This window comes from Helicoverpa zea, chromosome 24 (genome assembly GCF_022581195.2).
Source record: "Helicoverpa zea isolate HzStark_Cry1AcR chromosome 24, ilHelZeax1.1, whole genome shotgun sequence".
Lineage (NCBI taxonomy): Eukaryota > Metazoa > Arthropoda > Insecta > Lepidoptera > Noctuidae > Helicoverpa > Helicoverpa zea.
Genome location: NC_061475.1, coordinates 3,148,049 through 3,168,109, shown reverse-complemented (window position 1 = coordinate 3,168,109; position 20,061 = coordinate 3,148,049). Strand labels below are relative to the sequence as shown.

The window sequence follows — 20,061 nt, the reverse complement described above, 5'->3', positions numbered from 1 at the left end:
GTTGTTCTTTCTGTTTTCAAAAGCGTCTGCACTGGCCTATTACTATTGTAATCTAGATGACTGATTCCTAACGAGTGTTTAAAAATTAAAAAGCTTATCATCATAGAAAAAATCTATTTCTTTATTCAATAAAATTACAAAATATAATTTATTCGAAACGTAATTATAAGGTACAATTTACTATAAACTATATCACTCAAAATTATCCATAATACTATACATATTACATTAGGAAAGCACGTAATAATTACAAAAAATACTCATGATTTGTTCGTACTTCCGAAGTACCGATGATCACATAGGCTTCCCGCCTGATTTAAAAGCTCAACGGTCGAATGGGCGCCATCTTGTCTACGCTTGAATTTGGAACGCTGTTCAAAATGGCCGCTACGAGCAGCACGCCGCTTTAGGGAAGTTGCATGCGCACGGGTCCGTTGTTATGCACTCCGCGGGGCATATGCAGTCACAAGCTATAACAAAACAAAGAGTTCATTAAAGGTGCATCTACATGGTACAAGTAGCTTGCGCATGGTACATGGCGCAGGTTACATGCATTTTAAAAACGGCCGGGTCCAGCGACTCGCGCATTTATTTACCAAAGCAAAATACCCACCCGCGTGCTTTTGCACCGTGTAGATGCACCCTAAGGTACTAATCACACTATAATAGACCTTATTGTTCGAAAGCCCCTGGAATGCTAGCCAGTTGTTGTTGCTTGAAGCTCGTTGACTTACAGTGAACCATTTTCAGTTGTCAAATCGCCTATTTGACCAATGGACGGTATACAAAGGGCCAATGGATGGTTACAAAGATTGGTTATGGTTTGGTTATAGCTATAGTAAAATGGTGTACCTAACTAGCCCTTGCAGGTATTTATCTGATTGCACTATATAGGTATTGTAGTTTTGTAGGTTCATTGCAAAAAAAAAAAATGTTTAATGAATTTAAAATTCTTGCGTGAATTGGATTACTAGGTATATCTATAGCCTCATAATCATGTGAGTACAAAGGACTACTCACGTTTGCAATCGCCGTACTGGCACGGGTCCATGTACTCAGTGCAGTCTTCACCGGGAGGCAGGAACGATGACCGATAAATAGTTGTGCCTTCCAACTGTCAACAAATATCAAATAGCTACATTATTATAGTTAATTATTTAAATTTTAATTAAAAACTATTCTTATAAAAAAAACTAAAAAGCATAAAAAAATTGTCCCCATCGCTTTCGACGAGCGTACCCAAGAGGCTGGCAGCATTACCTCGTTGGATCGCCATGCTGATCCTTTGTCTCGAGGTTGGGCCAGCCTTTTGGTCACGAGAAGTGTCAAACAGTGAAAGTGTCTTATTTTTCTACAAACTACATAGGTAATGTTATAAATCTGTTATTTTTTTATTGTAATGTCTACGAAACTAGTGAAACGAATTAATAAACAATTATTTTACTCTTGGTAAGCCTACTAAGCTAAAATATAGCCAACCTATTTCCGTACCTACACACTACATTTAGGTAGGTATACAGTGTAATCCGGCGACTACATAATCACCGGATGACACAGCTCGGCTATTTATGTATATATACCTATTTGATTTGGTTAAAAATAAATAAGTAGTTATTTTTTTCGTATATTTTTCAGGACATGAAATCTTCCATATACACCCGAAAGGAATTTGAAATTACTTGTATGGGGTTAATGTCAAAATTCTTTCTTCTATCAGTAAGCAAATCTACAGATCGAATATTGGGAACGGAGTATATAAATCAATCGTATTAAACAAACAATAAATCGCATTTAAGATATTGGGGATGTAGGGGAAGAGGACGACCAAAGAAACGATGGTTGGATTGTGTGAAAGTCGATATGGTTAGAAAGAATGTTACTTGCGAGATGACGGCAGATAAGAGTATGGAAAGAGAAAACATGCTGCCCCGACCCAAAATAAAATTGGGGTAAGGGCAGGAGGATGATGATGAAGATGTACTAAACCAGTAGTCAAGTGTCGAAAGTGATGTTTAAACGTAGTGGTCTGACCTTTTGGCATGGTTTCTGGTACTGTCCCTTACAAGCCCACGGCGGTCTCTGCGGCTGTGGCACACAGACCGGCTGGTACGACATCTTCTGTGTTGTCGTCGACTCCATTTTAGCTAAATAATATATAAATAAATAAACATTTATTTGAATCGCAAATAGGTACACTAGTTAAAAACTACGGAGATAATAGAGTTCCTAAAGAAAAAAACAGCAAAATAGTAAGACTTGTTTTCACCGACAACATAACCGACAGTTTTTTCTTAAAGCAACTGTTTACTTTGAAACTTGAACGTGAAAATAGTAAACAGTTATATGAAACTGTCGTATAGTTGGTCAACTTGGGCCTTATTATTTTTTCATTTCAGGTAAAGAGAGCCGTCATTTTGAAAGCCCTCACGCCTCAATAGCCATTTCTCACTAAAGATGAACTTCAGCATCATTTGGGACGGACATGTGGAAACGTTTATAAAGATTATACCTGCTGGCTTCTCATAGCACTTGAGCGGAGCGTAGGACTCTGGTATCGCACATCGGCCAGGATCCAAGAACGACATGCGGTTGATGGTCCGGTCTGCAGACAATAATGGACAATGTTAAAGAAGATAATTTGTTCGTAAATCAAGAGTACATAAAACAAAATACAAAGGATTATGTTGTGAAGAAGATAATTTAATGAGCATGAATGTGGATGGATATAGTGGAAGGAAACCAAAGAAACAATACATGGAATGGATGAATGAAAGTAGACATAGCTAGAAAGAATGCAACTTGTGAGACAAGAGAATATGCTGCGCCGACCCGAAATATAATTGGAATAAGAGCAGTGCAGGAAGATGATGATGGCGTTGTAAGATATTTAAAAAAATAAGAATTTCAACTAAGCAGTCGCTTCTTGTAAGTGTAAAGCACTGTTACTCAGCTGTATCCCGTTACATTTTAAGAAGCCAACCCCAACATAAGAAAAGTGTAGGCAGATGACGACTCACTCTCAAACGGCTGTTCAACGCAATGGAACTTTGCCGGCGGCTTGCAGGATTCTCTGGTGGCGCAGGGCTTCGGCACGTAGTCGTGTCGCTGTGTGGTAAGGTTCTGCATGGGGCCTTGCCCCCACATGTCGTGGTGACACGGTCTGATTGGCTGCGTCACGCATGTGGGGTTCGGGAGGTACGATAGCTGAAAGTAGTAGGATAGGGTGTTTGACAGACATAACAATTTAAACAAATCACTTTAAAAAGACCTGGAAATATAAACCGTCTTCAATTATTGAAGACACTTAAAATTTTCTCCAGGTCTGACAAATACCGTAGGCTCTTGAAAACTGCACTGACATACAAACATACAGGTCAAACTGAGAACCTTTATTTTGCAGTCAGTTAAGCAATGCTTGGCGCGAAGGGGTGACCATTTTGTCACGAATAGTTCATCAGTGCTTCGGAAGGCACGTTAAACTGGTGGGTCCCGGCTGTTATTTACTTTGGCAGTCGTTACGAGTACTCAGAAGCCAGAAAGTCTGACAACCAGTTTTACCAAGGGGTACCTATCGGGTTGTCTGGATTGGCGACTACCATCATAGTCAGGAAAAGGCTAGGCAGATGATGAAATACAATTACCTTTTGTACAGTATCACCTTCCATTTGAGCGGTGGACGGGACGAGATTCGACGGAGGCCTGATCGGCGTAGGGATGGGGCACTTCGTCGGCAAGTAACTGAAAATAGAAAATTCTTTGTAAATTATTATATACCTATAATTTTACGTAAAACGGGAATTACGACATTCAAGTCTGGATTGAACCATGTTGATTGGAACACCATCAAAATCCAGACCGAACCAAGAAGGTAAAATGGAGCGTAATTTAATTATTACCTATATAGGTACATAGTATAAAATAAAGTCGCTTTCTGTCTCTATATCCCATGCTGCATATAGTATGTATGCTGAAATCTTTAAATTTTGATTCTTGGATTTTGATGCGTTTTATTTAACAGATAGAGTAACTGAAGAGGAAGGTTTATAATGAATGTAAAATAATATCCAACACCCGTGCGAAGCTGGGGCGGGTCGCTAGTGGCCTATAATAAAAAAAAAAACACGTACCTATTCTTATAAATAGTCTGAGTTTCGAATCTCTTGGACGAGGTGACGGGGTTGTTGCAGCTGTCAGGAATTATGGCTCGCCGACGGCAATCACTCGCCGCATCCAGATAACTGAAAAAAAAAACATAGAAAATTATTGAAAGAGAAGAGGAAGACTGGGTTACCTTTTGTCCGTGTGCGCGGAGTATTTCCCGCGAGACGTGGAAGCTAGTACCTACTAGGAGTATTATCTACATAGTTATAGTTCTGAATCTTAATTTGAAGGCAAGGCTAGCACACGATAACGATATGCGATAGTTTGAGGAGCATTTAAGGCCCCGTTTACTATTAAAGTGTCAGTTATTTATCTGATAGTTACTGCTATATGCCAGATAAAGGATGCATATAATTTTTCCCAAATATTGCTATCTGAGACATAATCCAAATTTTATAGTAGATCTGTGTATAACTGCCTTAAGATTACCTCATGGTATAGGTGGTATTCGCGTCCAGTTTCTGACAAGGCTTCTGATATTGCCCTTTGCAGGCCCATGGCAACGGCTCTTTGGGAAGAATCTGGAAGCAACATCAAATTCCAGACAATAAAATCCCCTCCAGAACTCAAGTTTCACAAAACATGAGCAGATACGAAAAGCAACGATGGCGATATGCTGATTAAGGCTCTAGACAGACGGACTGCATTTCGACTGCAATCCAACTGCAATTTGCAGTTCAAGGGCAGTTTGAATGTAGTTGACACGACTGCAATAGAACTGCAAATCAACTTCAGAACACGACTGCACGCCGACTGCATCCCAACTGCAATCGGACTGCACGTTTGATTTGCAGTTCTTTACATTGCATGGTTGATAATTAATTCATGTCGATAAATAATTGATGTCGCCCAATTGGAATGGACGCCGATCCCAACCTATCTGGGAAAAGGTCACGCCAATGATTAATCTATGGATGAAGATTACACCAACCTGGTTGGGCATATAGCTCATTTTCTGTGTGGTGGTGCCTTCCATCTTGGCCGCAGGTTTCTCGTAGCAGCGCTCCGGCGCAAACGACTTGGTCGGCTCGATCCTCTCCGGCGGTAGATATGACAACTTGTTGATCGTGCGGTCTAGAACATTCTATAACGTTAGTGGTGGTACAAAAATATCAACTAAGGTAAATGTTTGATTATAAATATAATTTTATTTTTATGAAGATTGTGCTTTTATACTAATACTAATAAGATTTAAGTTTTTATATACTACCCATTTTGTTTAATATAATATGTACATATGTTAGTCTTTAACTGTATTTAAGGTAAAGGTACATATCTATGGGCCAATGCAGCCTGAAAATAAAGGTATTTGATATTTTAATCATTGTAGTTAACTGATACTGTGATACTGTACCGAAAATAAATTACATTTAGTATTATTTAAATACATGTTTATTTACATGCACGTGTTATATCTCTAGGAATTATGTGCTTAAGTTAAAGTACATTGGGGGAGCCAATAGCTCTACACTTAGCGTGGTTCCTTACTCTCAAAAGGCTGTTCAACGCAATGGAACTTCGCCGGCGGCTTGCAGCTCTCTCTCAGTACGCAGGGCTTTGGCACGTAGTCGTGTCTCTGCGTCGTGAGGTTCTGCATGGGCCCTTGCCCCCACATGTCATGGTGACATGGACGGATCGGCTGCGTCACGCATGTCGGATTCGGCAAATATGATAGCTGAAGAGTGATGAAAAATTGGGTCTATTTAGTTAAATAAATACAACGAAACGGTATAAATGATTGCGCTAAGCAAAAACTTTGGATCATAGAGATGGTAATAGACTCTTTTTTTACGGTCCAAGTTCCTTGGGACGCAGATGTAACTGCAGGAATGTGACTCTAGTCCGAATCAACAATATTGCGATCAATCAATCAGTCACTGAATAACAGAAGAAACAAAAAACAATCTGTAATATGTATAATACAGAACAACTATTTATCAGCGAATTCTCACCTTCTGCACAGTGCATCCCTCCATAGGCTCGCAGCTAGGCACGAGGTTGGCAGGGGGACGGCGAGCCTCACCCCTGAGGTTGCGGCAACCATCCACCGGCAGGTAGGATAGCTTGTATGTAGTGCATGACTCCACTGGCGCAGTGGGGCGCATGTAGCAGCGACGCGGGGCATACGACTCTGGGATACGAGGTTGTTTGTAACACTGCAAATAAACACAGCTCATCACATCGAGACATTCTATAAGGAAGAGTTTTGACCGAAGGGTGTCGTCTATCGGAGGTTCCGAGGAAGGTAGCCTCGCAGCGTAACACGACGCCGAAATTTCGTGTGCAGTAGTTTAAGTTGTTTATATAAAATACCTATGTATTAATGTATGATTTAATGTTGTAATATTTAGGTATTGTATTTTCAATGCGATGCACGATTTAAATAAAATAAGAAATACAATTTTGAAAAGTCTGAAAAAGGGGCTTGCGAAGGAGACTCGATATATGGTATGCACTGCTAATATTTTTTAAGAGCTGCGCTAAAATTATGGTAACTAAATATTTTTTCAGAAAATACTGAATCTTTATAGAGGCTTTTCTATAAGCATGACTGAAATCAGGATTCAAGTTAATAGTGACACAACTCTCAGAATCGACCTCATCGAAAACGGTGGAGGAATCACATTTCAGAATTCTTTATATGAAATCATTTGAAACCTCGCACCTAATTTGGAAGAAATACAAACATGATGACATGACTTGACAGAATTCGATTCCTTCACCAACGGTAGATTTTGAAAGGTGTGGCATTAGGCTGGCAATACACGGACCGCTTGACGCAGTCAGAGGCGACAGCTTCAAGCTGTCGAGTGCACAGTGAACTGCATAGTTCTATCATTCTATGGACGCACATACACGAACCGCTCGAGCAGTTGCAACTGATCCGGGTGGTCGACAGCTGGAAGCTGTCGCCCCTGACTACTTCAAGCGGTCCGTGTATTGCCGGCCTTACTGGTTTGACGATAGGAGGTTTTCCACAGCAGCAAGTCCTGCATGGACAGGGGTGTTCTTGCTTGCCGTCGATGGGCTTTCCATCCCGGAGCCCCGATTTGATGCCCGCGGAAGGGGCACATGGTGCCGCCGCCGGGCACGGCACACAGCACCTGAGGATGAGGGCACATGTTACCACTTCTCCTAAGTTAAAGTCAATGGTCTTTTTTCCATATAGACCTATTACAGGTGCATAAGAAATGTCACGCCGCTATTTGACAACAGACGCTCAACGAAGAAACAAGAGATAAATAAATACATACTTAACCAGTATATCTTCCTAATATCTTGCAAATTGGGTCTAATTTCCCGTAACATTATAATTGAATAGCTATTTATTGCGTGTGTGCATTGTGCGTCATCAGCTATGTGACACAATGTAATTTGCTAAATCATATTTTTTTAATGAATGTATTAATAATGTTACATGCAAACATTTTTCGTTGTTGAATCTTCAAAATAAAATTTTGTTTGGATCTCATTTGTGAGTTTAGCAGTGTCAGAACCCACTCATGTTCAAAGTCAAATCATTTAATTTACAAACACTTTTGAATGTCAAAAATATAAATAAGGTTGATGTCCCCCCATTTGCTAGTCAGGATAACATAGTAACTATTGAATAATCAGAGCCAGCCAGCCCGCTCTGCCCACTCAGAAACTCGCTTGGTAAAAACAAACGTTCCTATACTCTATCCACGGAAGCAAGAGCTAAAAGGTAAACAAAGAATGACACTTTTTCAAGATGGCGGTATAACCCGACCGATGACAAAATCACAGATACTGCGAACATTTTACACAAAAATGTGACGTTTTGTCATCGGTCGGGTTATACCGCCATCTTGAAAAAGTGTCATTCTTTGTTTACCTTTTAGCTCTTGCTTCCGTGGATAGAGTATAGTTCCTTATCTGACTTCGAGCTAACCATTGCTTGCGTCCGTAGCCTGCTATCAGCTTAACCTTGACCCATAAAAAAAGATTTGTCACGTAATATTAGATAATATATCTATTGTTCGAGTGACTCTTGTGTAAAACGACACGCTTCTCTACCAGTAAATTGACGAGATTTATTAAGTAATTTACCAAAAAAATAAATACTAAGAAAGAAACGAAAGGTGTTAAAGTGATATCATAAGTGCATTCAAGGTAAGTGATATCAGATGCAGATATTAATTTTTTATTTAGTATTAGCTTCCGCCCGCGGCTTGGCCCGCGTAGAGTCCGGTTATATCGCGTTTCCAAGAGAATACTTCAAAAGTCCGGGATAAAAATTATCCTGTGTTCCTTCTCAAGGTCGACTCTATCTCTATACCAAAGGACATTGTTCAATTTTGGCCTAAGAACCGATGTGAATATAAATTATACTATAATTTTTATTTATTTTTATATTGTTTGAAACATATTTTAGTATTCCACGGACACTTCAAATAAATAAATTCCAAATAAAAAGTAGGGTCACAATTATTGATGCCTTATAAAATGTTTCCGTCAGCCAGTGCTGCCAGTTTCGGAAGTTTTCGGGATTTCGGTAAATACGGATCGAATTGAGAACCTACTTTCCGAAGTCGGTTATTAAAATTAGTTGGTAACACTTTATTCATTTAAATACCTAAACTGACTAGCTAGAAAAAAGCTAGTATTCTGTATAATGTTTTAAGATGGTTTTGAGCGAATCGCGAATTTCTAGCTTGGCATTCGAGTAGGATTATAGTTTTCGTAATTGGCAACACTGGTGTACTTCAGTCAGTTTGCTAGAAGTCAGTTTGATTGGTTTGATTGCTTTGCGACTATCGTTTCTTTTGTGATTTTCTATGCGTTTCATGGTTTTATTCTAACAACTTTGGCTTGATTACGGACTCCGATTAGATTGCGTACTTGGTAGACTCGGCTTTGTGTAAAGAACTGGATTTTACTAGCATTTTCGGATATTGCTCTGTCTGTGATCGAATTTAGTTATATTATAATTACAACAATGGATGCAGAATATAGTATATTGTATAAATTGTGGATCTGCTGGAGGTTCTTTGGTATTAGAAAACGAAGATATACTTCGTTGCATACAACAATGGACTGTTCCCCGTATGGTAAGTGGTCTACGAAAGTGTTTTTCTAATTTTGATAAGAATGTTACTACCTACTTATGTTTTCATAAGCACACAATTTCTCGGTTTTCAAATCAATTGCCACAATTGCAAGTTACTTGATATTTACTAATGATTTTTTGTATTTATTATTACAGGTTGAAGCTCATGACCTTATATGTACGACGTGTTGGTCTGAAGCAGTCGAGCATAATAAGATGCAATGCACTGTTGGACGCAATTGTGTACTTTGTAAGAAGCTCCTACCATCAGGCATACTGTTGCAATTGTATCGTTGGGCGTAGAACAGTGGGCTGTTGTGCCCACATAATGACTATTATCTGGTATTTAAGCTGGGCGAGATACCAAAACTCAATTGAACCCCCTGCTCAGTTCTTAGATATATTATTGAGAAATATTGATGATTAAAAACCTTTAATTGAATATAAATATTGTTTTTATTGCACATCCTCGAAAACCTCTTTCATTGTTATTGGTAAACCTTACTTTAACTGTTAAATTATTTTGTGTGGTAATGACATTTTTAGTATGGTCTGTGCCTTCTTGGTAATAGACCGCGGGTTCGATTCCCGCCTTATGGCATGTAGATAGCTAGGTAACTGTCTAATATAAAAGTAGTAACAATCATTTAAATAAATAATTCTCCATCGTAATAATATCGATATTTTATGAATTGTGGTGAATGGAACTCTTCCATTTTGGAAACTTATGCGTTTTATCACAAATCCAAAGTGGATTCACTATATATTAAGAAACGTAACGTTGAAAGCAAAAGCGTTTAGGTAGTTGTTTTTCATAAAAATTCTAAGCATTTATGAAAACTAGTCACACGCCCCGTCTTCGCACGGTGGCAATGTAAAACCTTGGTGTAAACCTTCCTCTTGACCTACTCTATCTATTAAAAAAAATCGCACCCAAATCCATTGCGTAGTTTTAAAGATCTAAAGCATTCAAAGGGACAGACAGAAAATGCAACTTTATAAAATGATCATTGTCAAAGAATTATCTTAAACTTGACTATTTACTATCTCTTTTCCTAGTATCTAGTAGAGTAGTCTTTTCCTAGATCTAGAAGAGAACATATAGAGCTGTACATAGTATTGTTGATTTTTTGTATAGTGTAGTTTGATAATACTACTCTGATATTTCACGCAAGCTTGGTTATTTTTTATTTATAACCTCAAAATATTAACTTTTTTCGTAATTATTTTAGTTTCCTGAAGTGTCCGTTCGTGAAAACTTATTTCATAGGATTCCATATAATTTTAAGAGTTTATAGAAGTCACTTTCCATTCGAACGGTTCTTAGGCAGAACATGTATGGAGCCGGAACAATGTCCTTTTATTAAAATCAGTTCAGTGGTTTTAAATGTCAAAGCGTAACAGACAGACAGGCAGAGTAACTCGCACTTATAATATTAGTAGGGATTTATTGATAAGCTACAAAGTGTATTTTTTGTCAGGTAAAGTACTAGGATACCAGTCGGGTTGTGCATTTTGTGTCGCTGATAATACTTTTATCAATGCATTTATAATGTCATAAAGGATAGTGACAATCTATCATTGTAATGTTAAGTAAGTAGGTATGAGTCGATAATGATTTTCAGATCAATAGTATTACATCTATACCTACTAATATAATAAAGAGGAAACATTGTTTTGTTACTTTGTTTGCACCTTAAAGACTCCGAAACTACTAAAACGATTTGAAAAATTCTTTCGCTGTTGAAAAGGCATACTATCTCCCAGTAACTTAAGCTAGATTTTATTTGGGGACGAAGTTTTACCGGGACGCGCAGTAGCATGTATTTGGAGTCGTTAATGTTAATACTACAACTATATAAACCATAAAATACTCACTCAGGCATAATTTTGTTTTAATCCTTATTCTAAGTCCACTGTATAAAAAAATGTTAAATATAAACTAAAATCTAATATGAAAATTAACTGAAAAGAATTTATAAAAACATTTCAGTCTAAAAATGGATCATAGAAAAATGACAGATTTGAGAGTTGTCATTTGTTTAGGATTTTTTTTTTAATTTCAGGATGGTTGAGTTCTTAATTCGAAAAAGTAGATCCGTACTGAGTTTGTATCCTAACAAGATTTCACCAATATTATGTACTAGATTAGCGACCCGCCCCGGCTTCGCACGGGATATCAATATAGTTCTATACTATGTAGTGATACGTAAATAAAGAACTACATATGTAATGGAATTTATGGTAACTTTAACCATCTTCCAATGCTCGTAGCGTATTGAAAATTGTCAGCTGTTAATGTAATTCTGATAACTATTAATAAAATGATCTGATGATGGAGCCAAAGGATATGAAGTGAAACTACATGATGATAAAATAATTTACCTACCTAGGCAGGTCCATTGAAGATCGTCTCATAGCTATAAAAGTCTAGTACCTAATGATTTAACTGTATAAAACATCACGTAAAATTCATTAGAACCACAGAGCGTGTCTTTCTAGTGTTTGTTCGCAGACAAAGATATAATAGGTACCTATTAGCAATCATGAGATGTAGAGGTCAGATGGACAGTCGCTACATGTAAAACACTGGTTCTCAGCTGTATGCGATTAGACTAGAAGCCAACCCAAAAATAGTTGGGAAAATACTACACAGACCATTTACTTCGATACATATTTATACGATAACTTACATCAGTTACCAGTCTCTATGTTTAACGCAATTGAAACTACCAAATCCACGTATTTGATGATGAGAAATAAAATAATAATTGATTGATTGACAGCAATCATCCTTACGGTTGCCATTCATAGCAACAAAACGCTGAATGCATCTACTTATTTATACATTATAGGTAAGTATTGAATATTAGTCATACTAATGCATCGTCATGACAATAGTGCTTAGCTTTGTTCGCTAATCAGTGCTAACTTAGTGTCGAGTCCTGCGTCTACCGTGGTGGTCGTACGTATCAGCTAGAACTAAGGTAAGTGGATGTGTTTACACGAGTATTTTTTGTGTACAATATAATATAATATACTTAGGTATTATGAATAACTTAAATGCAAATTGGAGTTTGATTCTTTGTTTAGCTTTTGCGGGAAAATATTTGAACGGATATCAAATCGGTGCAGCCGTTTTTGCGTGAAAGAATAACAAACATACATCCATAAATTCTCACAAACACATTTATAATATTAGTGTAAGGAGGATTGTATTATATGTGTCAATATAAATACACACGCTACCTCTAGATTTCTATATCTTACTTTTAACCTCTCGACTGTGTTGTACACAGGAATTAACTTTATTCAATGCCCAAACTTTGTCAACTTATATTTAAATAAGTTTTACAGATACGTATATTTTTATTTTTTTTTGATTTAGTACAAAAAAAATTGTTATTGATAGCGAAAGACGTTTATTTTGTAACCGATTGTATGGTCACGGTCATCATCATCATAGTAGGCACGGCGGCAACGCGGCGGCAATGCGAAACCCGTTTACTGACGAGCGCTGCTCCAAGCGCGTAAGAATAGTTGGTGACCATATTTTGCCGATTTTAGGGCGGACAAAAATATGAAAAAAAAAACTGATGATGCGGATATGTTCTGTTATCGATTCTGAACTACCAGTATTTTTTGCGCACTGTTTAAAATTCATTCCCGGTATATTCTCTGATGGAGGTCGAAATATAAATATGTACATAAGTAGATAAATTGTCTTAGTCTATAGGTATTACCACTATAGATAAATACTGACACGAGTATATTTAATCAGTCTGTCCACGTTTAAATGACGCATTTATAAATTGCAAACTTAATATACTTAAATTAAATATCACATTGTTATAAATACCTACATACCTAGTAAATGATTTATATTCCAGGAAGTAAATAAGCCATGGACTTCAAATATTAATTAATATGCATTATTTTAGACTCGCATGTTATTCTGATAAGCTTTAACAGCCAAGGTTATTAAAGTGCTAACACAAGTTTTATCAAAAACATATTATATGTTGTATTTTAACCAACTTCCCAAAAATTTTGATGTTCTCAATTCGCATATTAGTTTTTTGAGTTGTTTATTTAAAAATAACTTTTTACATAATCTTAATAATCAAATTATATACACCTACCGTCTTACCACAAAAACTTTTTAACGTCAGTTTATGCCTTGTCTAAAAAAATGTCAAATTATGACGTTGACATATGGTTCATTTTGCAGCCAAAATTTTATTAGACAAGTGTAAAACAGGGTTTAAAGATTTTGTAGTAAGGCCCCTATTATCTAACTTATTACGTACTATGTGCACTTACTATAAATGTAGGTACGCTGCCCACCCCGGGAGTGTACCCAAGAGGCTGGCAGCATTGCCACGTTGGATGGCAATGCCTACTTTTTGAACAAAATAATTGACCATTTTGAGTCATTTTTAACCGACTTCAAAAAAAAGGATCTTTTTTTTTATGTAGGTATGTTCACCGATTATTCAAAGGCGCCTGGACCGATTTGTATCACATGCGTATGAGATCAGTTTTATTTCGCAAAAAGATAGGACTAAACAAATGACTCGAGTGGAATCGCAGGGCATAGCTAGTTTAAACTGGTTCAATTAAGTGCAATTGAACTGCGCGCCAAATTGGCTGCAGACCCATAAGTGATGCTAATAACACGTCGTTAAACCATGTATTTAGTTATGTATATTTATGCAAATAACTTAAATTGAAGTTCGTTTTTTTTGGCGTGTCAAAAATAATTGAGAACCCCTTCTATTTGGGAAGTCGGTTGCAAATGACCACTGCCATCCAGTTTCTTTGTGCCGAAATATATCTCAAACACGGGGTAAAAAAAGATGAATGGCGATGCCGTAATGCAGGTAGCTCTGGCGCCTTCTTCTAGTCGTGACCAAATGGGCAGTTAAGAGTGAACTAACGAGGCATTCGGATTCTTTGAAACATCTGTCAACGATTTTTGGTATTACAAAAAATGGGCCGGTCCAAAGAAGGCGTATAAGGGCGGAGACAGTAACGTTCCTCGTCCCCGGAACGCCCGCATTTTGGCGCGCTACTTTCATAGATTTTCGGTTATGGCATTTCCGCTAGTCATTTTGTTCTTCATGATCCGAAAAACTTAGATAATTTAAATCGAAAAATTGGGGAACTGCTTATCTTTCCACGAAGAATAAGATATAATTGAAATTTTCACAGATGTTGTGTTTCTGTTGCCACTGTGACAACTAATACTGAAAATGAAAAAAAAAAACATATTTGGGGGGGCTCCCATACAACAAACGTGATTGTTTTTGCTCATTTTTGCTCGATATCGATGACGGCAACAGAAATATTTACAGAATATGGAATGTATTACAAATGTATTATAATTATGAAACGATTTGTAGTAATAGTACGGAACCCTTCGTGCGCGAGTCCGACTCGCACTTGGCCGATTTCTATTTTATTTTTTGTTTGATTGGCTGTTACTTAGCCACGGGTTCTTCATATTATCAAATGTTATACACCACTAAACAATATTAAATTAAGTACTTAATATAAGTAGGATCCTTTTACATTAGATAACGATTTACAGGTACTATTTAATACATTAACAAGAATATAATTAGCATCATCATCCTCCGAGCCTTTTTCCCAAACTATGTTGGGGTCGGCTTCCAGTCTAACCGGATTCAGCTGAGTACCAGTGCTTTACAAGAAGCGACTGCCTATCTGACCTCCTCAACCCAGTTACCCGGGCAACCCGATACCCCTTGGTTAGACTGGTGTCAGACTTACTGGCTTTCTGACTACCCGTAACGACTGCCAAGGATGTTCAATGACAGCCGGGACCTACAGTTTAACGTGCCATCCGAAACACAGTCATTGGTGTCTAAGATATACTTAGAAAGTACATACAAACTTAGAAAAGTTGCATTGGTACTTGCCTGACCTGGAATTGAACCCGCGCCCTCATACTCGAGAGGTTGGTTCTTTTGCCCACTAGGCCACCACGACTTTTTTTAACAAGAATATAATTAGCAATCCATTTGAATTGTTTCAGATAACATTAAGTGACGATGAAGTGCGATTGTGACCGTATCACCGTTAACAAGGACGGTATCAAGGAACACTATGACAACTGCCGATCGACATGGAATGAACTACATCTAGGGAAGCCTTTTCCTAAGTAAGGAATTTTATAAGCAGGATACCATGAATTTGAAATTATTTAAATACTAGCTTCTTTCAGCGGAGTTAGGAGGGAACTGCTATATCGTAAACAAGAGATCACGAAATAGAAATTAAACAATAGCAAATCAATTGTGTTATGCTTGGATTTGCGAAATACAAAGGGTTAAAATACTTGCTTTTACCAAAGCGGTTTCTTGCTAGTGAGTAGACGGATAAAATTATAGCACATGGCAACCGGGAATAGGTAGTGTTTTTATTCTACATGTAGTTTACGCATTCTTAATAAATAATTGCCGCAGATTGGCAATTTCCTATTTTGGCCCAATTCAAACTCACCGACAATTAATCGTCAGTTTTCTTAAAACAACTATTTTCTATGTTCAGATCCATTTTTAAATAAGAGAGAAACGATTGTTTATGATATCGGAGAAATTGGTCATGAATATGTGTGACTTAAATTAAAAAATGTGTTTTTCTTACAGGAATGCGGATGGAACTATCAAGCTATTGAATAAGCACCTACAAGAGCTGGATGTAGATGTTCTCTATCATCTGGGACTCGATACTCATAACTATGATCTGCCTGCTATGTTTGGAGATGTTAAAGTGAGTTATCATCATCATCAGCCTTTTTATGGTACCACTGCTCAGATATAGAGGAAACTGAGTGATAATTACCACGCTTGCTCAATGCGGGTTGGCGGCTCAGACCTTATACGTAGTCCAGGTTTTCTCGAGATGTTTTCCTTCGTCTTTAATCAGTCATTGGTGTCCAAGATATCATAGATATAAAATCCTTTAAATTCCAGTTTGTCTGCATGGGCGGCACCAAGCACCGAATGCGGGAGTTCGCGCATTACATGACCGAGCTACTGGACTTGCCGAACAAGGGCGACAAGATAGTAAACCTCACGAAGCATTCACAGAGGTACGCCATGTACAAAGTGGGGCCCGTGCTGTCTATTAGCGTAAGTATTTCACACTCTTCTTGTGTGAGATTATATTATCTACACACCTTCTTCTTTTATTTAAGAGCCCAGCTCTTGTCGGTGCAGATCCTTCCACTTACGCCTATCTAGCGCCAACTCCTTATACGTCACAACCTTCACCTTTTCTTTAATTCTACATACCTTACCTAGTATATTATCAGTTCGGCAGTCTCACTTGGTGGCTATTGCGCCAACAAGGTCGTCATGCAAGTATAGTTGTTCCCAAAATACGGCTGACAAAGTGACAAAAAACTGTGGATCACTATGACATCTCATCGGCACGTAAGAAGAAGGCAACTAGAATCAAACTTAGTTATATTTTTGACGTTCATAAGTGCTTGTAAAGGCCTAAATGAAATAAATGATTTGACTTTCACTTTGACTTTTGAAGTCCCCAACATTTTAGTTGTCCTTTGGGACTCAGACACACGGTTAAGTCTTCAATATTTGTGCACTATCTCATATACAATCGATTTTAATTACAGCACGGAATAGGCAATCCTTCAATGACAACCCTCCTTCAAGAGGTGATTAAGCTAATGGCATACGCGAAAGCTAAGGACCCCATATTCTTCAGGGTCGGTACCTGCGGGGGTCTCAATATACCAGCTGGGTCAGTCGTCGTGTCTGCCTTTGGGGTCAACGGCAATTTGGAGAAGACTTATGATGTTGTAAGTACCTACCGAATTTTAATGGGACTTTATATGTATGCATTTTGATATTTAGTACACGTACAATTTTGACTTTCCTCATCCTAGAAGGTCAGTTATCCAAAGTTATGCAAAATAAAAGATAAGTCCGCTTTGGAGTCGTTTCGAATCAATATTATCTTTCCTTTTATGAATAAAAAAGTCGAAAACCGATTCTATTACTACACTATTATTATAATGTGATGGCAAATAAATCACTACATTTTGGCATTACTTATGTTTTATCATTTACGTGACATAGTAACGAACATACATAGGTTCAAACGGGTCAAACTGAGAACTTACTTTTTTGTAGTCGGTTCAAAACGGACATGTTGGTGAACTTGGGCCTAGCTCCTAATAGCCTTGTATGTAAGTTCAAAAGGGTAATCATAGAGTTTTTTGTCCGTTCTTCTACATAGGAAGCTACTTTTGGTATGGGCAAGTAGAATAAAACTTATTCTTCTTGACGATCATAAATGCTTGTAAAGGCCTAAATGAAATAAATGATTTGACTTTGACTTTGTTACAGCCAGTGCTGGGCAAGACTCGCAGACTGCCTGCGATCCTAGACAGGAGATTGTATGAGGAGGTGCACTCTCTAAGTTCTGATGCTGATGAGTTCGGCACCTACATCGGGGGAACTATGACTGCCGATGATTTTTATAGAGGTATGGATCTAAAAAAATTGTTTTTAACACGCTTATATAGCTTCTCTTGAAATATGAAATGAAATTATATATATAATTAAATGATAATGACGCTAAATATTGCGTGAAGGATGCGGTAACTTACCAAGATCATCATCTAGCCAGAAGCTAAGAAAACAATAAAAAAAATCTCTAATTATAAGAACTTTTTAAAGAAAAACATTGGGACTTAAATAAATGCATATAAGACTTTTCTAATAAGAACAAACACAGCTATGATACGATGTCCCATCATGAAGTTCCAGTTCATATATTTCGTCTCCATCGTCAGATCTGTTCGACAGTACCATATAATTACATTGTCATCAGAACTACATATAGGTGCCAACTTCATGACGATACGATCCATGGAAGATGGTTGAATTAGTTAAGTACCTAAAATTCCATCGTAAGTTAAGCGTGTTATCTCTCGTTTCAGGCCAAGCCCGTCTCGACGGCCCCTTTTGCGACTACAGCGAGTCAGATAAGATGTCGTTCCTCAAATCCCTGACGAACCTAGGTGTTCGTAACATCGAGATGGAAGCCACAGCCTTCAGCGCGTTTACCAGAGAAGCAGGCATCCGAGCCAGTATCGTTTGCGTCACTTTCCTAGACAGGCTGCAAGGTGATCAGGTACGTAGTTCTGTACAGTTTCAATAGATGGCGCTGTACTCAGTTTTGGTTAGATGTACCATGTATTTTTAAATCATTGTAGGCAGATGGTTTTATGTTAATAGATAATTAAGATTATTTTAATTCTACAACTATGTATGTATTATATTATAATAATATAAATAAGGCTGCTTGATATAGTGCGTTGTGAGGAGTTTTTTTGTCTCTGTGGTCCTAACTATCTTTATTTTGGATCCTGTCCCGAATATCGGGGACATATTTTTTATTTTATATTTAAAAATATGTAGCAATAAGTAAATGAGAAAAAAACAGTCTAACTGATGAATAAAATGTATTTTTTTGCAGGTGACCCACAGTAAAACTATTCTGACTGAATGGCAGAAACGGCCGATGATCGTAGTTGGCAGATACATAGCTAAATATTGCGAGAATTTAAAAGCTTAATATACTATATTACTTACTATTAGTTACAATTTAATATTTTCAAAGATTGTTTTTAGATACAAAAAAAAATATATAATATGCTTAAGCTTCGTGTAAATATGTATGACTGTAAAATCAAAATGGAAATAAATTTTAATATACAACATGTAACTTAATTAACGCACATCCTGAAATTAGTTTGTTCAGAATCGTTTACTGAATCGATCGATTTATATCATTTTTAATACAGGTAATTTTTTATCCCAAAAATAATTAAAACTACGGAAATGATTGTCATATTAACCCTGTACAGTCAAAACAAATTCAAATAGACCGTAACTCAAAGTAATAAGACTTCGTGTATTGTCGGCTTTTTTCGTAGTTTCGTCATGTTGTGTCGAGTCGAGCGGCGCGCGGCGTGCGTAGTAGTATGACCAAAAAGTTCTCCAAGAATTGGTATAACTAATTTAGTAAATAAAAAACATGTATATGCATTGGCATATACATGTTAAATTAAAAATTCAGTGTATGTATTATGGTTATAACATAATATTCTAATTGGGGTGTTTGAGGGTGTGCGTTGATTACGTTACATGTTGTATATGCTAACCTATACATAGCAAGCAATTTTAATTCTTTTAATTTCAACTGCACCGATTGATATTACGAGTACTTTACTCGGATAATAATTTTAATATATATTTTTAAAATGAAAGTATCTTGTTTTATTCATTTCTGCAACCCAAATTGGACCAGCAGTTCTGATTATGGAAAGGCTGGACTAAAAGTTGACGTTGAGCTGCAAAATAGATTCTTCTTACTCAAGGGCATACGAAGATACCCCAGTATGTTCCGAAATTTTTCAATAATTTCTAGTTATTTACTTCTGGCTGTCGAAAATGTTTTTTTCAAATATTAAAAAAAAAAACATTTCAGTGTCAGGTCCTTTATCGCAGAGATGCCAATAATTTGGAGCGCCTTATAGTGACCGGTCAAGTAGAAGGAAGGAGACCAAGAGGCCGACGTCCCATACGGTGGTCTGACCAAGTAACTAAAGAGCTGGAGATGCCTATGGGAATGCATCAAGCAACAGAACGCAATAAATGGCGACATCTAGTGGACAAGGTCAGAAGGAGTCACGATCCTCAGCAGTGAGGGAAACGACTAAGAAGAGAGAGTCCATTTATCGAGAGGGGTTACAGGCACTTTTCATC

General features: G+C 37.4%; 2 protein-coding genes across 6 annotated transcripts; one reads left to right on the top strand and one right to left on the bottom strand.

Moving 5' to 3' along the window:
* Positions 1-99: 99 nt before the first annotated feature.
* On the bottom strand, positions 100-12,061 carry LOC124642228 (stabilizer of axonemal microtubules 1). Of its 4 annotated transcripts, none has more exons than XM_047180561.1 (13): positions 11,926-12,061; positions 7,115-7,265; positions 6,114-6,317; positions 5,650-5,836; positions 5,093-5,235; positions 4,591-4,682; positions 4,128-4,238; positions 3,642-3,738; positions 3,018-3,204; positions 2,510-2,602; positions 2,032-2,144; positions 1,021-1,114; positions 100-470 (listed from the first exon to the last, which is right to left on the bottom strand). In XM_047180561.1, coding segments are annotated over exons 1-13 (1,557 nt in total). In that variant the 5' UTR covers positions 11,928-12,061; the 3' UTR covers positions 100-387. The 4 variants fall into 4 exon arrangements, with proteins under 4 accessions (XP_047036517.1, XP_047036515.1, XP_047036516.1 ...); XM_047180559.1 differs by lacking the exon at positions 11,926-12,061 and adding an exon at positions 11,622-11,909; XM_047180560.1 differs by lacking the exon at positions 11,926-12,061 and adding an exon at positions 11,111-11,394.
* Positions 8,048-19,011, top strand: LOC124642230 (uridine phosphorylase 1-like). 2 transcript variants are annotated; one of them, XM_047180565.1, is made up of 8 exons: positions 8,048-8,295; positions 15,294-15,419; positions 15,907-16,030; positions 16,234-16,392; positions 16,899-17,084; positions 17,635-17,773; positions 18,231-18,424; positions 18,770-19,011. In XM_047180565.1, exons 2-8 carry the CDS (start codon positions 15,310-15,312, stop codon positions 18,866-18,868), a joined length of 1,011 nt encoding a protein of 336 aa, XP_047036521.1. In that variant the 5' UTR covers positions 8,048-8,295; positions 15,294-15,309; the 3' UTR covers positions 18,869-19,011. The 2 variants fall into 2 exon arrangements, with proteins under 2 accessions (XP_047036521.1, XP_047036520.1); XM_047180564.1 differs by lacking the exon at positions 8,048-8,295 and adding an exon at positions 12,071-12,219.
* Positions 19,012-20,061: the final 1,050 nt, after the last annotated feature.

Excerpts from the sequence above, each read along its gene's own strand:
- LOC124642228 (XM_047180559.1), bottom strand. The coding sequence starts at position 11,650 with ATGAGACGATCTTCAATGGACCTGCCTAG. Across the intron at positions 4,683-5,092 it reads TGAGCTATATGCCCAACCAG|ATTCTTCCCAAAGAGCCGTT; the intron begins GTTGGTGTAATC and ends TGTTGCTTCCAG. Across the intron at positions 2,145-2,509 it reads GTGCTATGAGAAGCCAGCAG|CTAAAATGGAGTCGACGACA; the intron begins GTATAATCTTTA and ends TATATTATTTAG.
- LOC124642230 (XM_047180565.1), top strand. The coding sequence starts at position 15,310 with ATGAAGTGCGATTGTGACCGTATCACCGTTAACAAGGACGGTATCAAG. Across the intron at positions 16,393-16,898 it reads GGCCCGTGCTGTCTATTAGC|CACGGAATAGGCAATCCTTC; the intron begins GTAAGTATTTCA and ends TTTTAATTACAG. Across the intron at positions 17,774-18,230 it reads TGCCGATGATTTTTATAGAG|GCCAAGCCCGTCTCGACGGC; the intron begins GTATGGATCTAA and ends CTCTCGTTTCAG.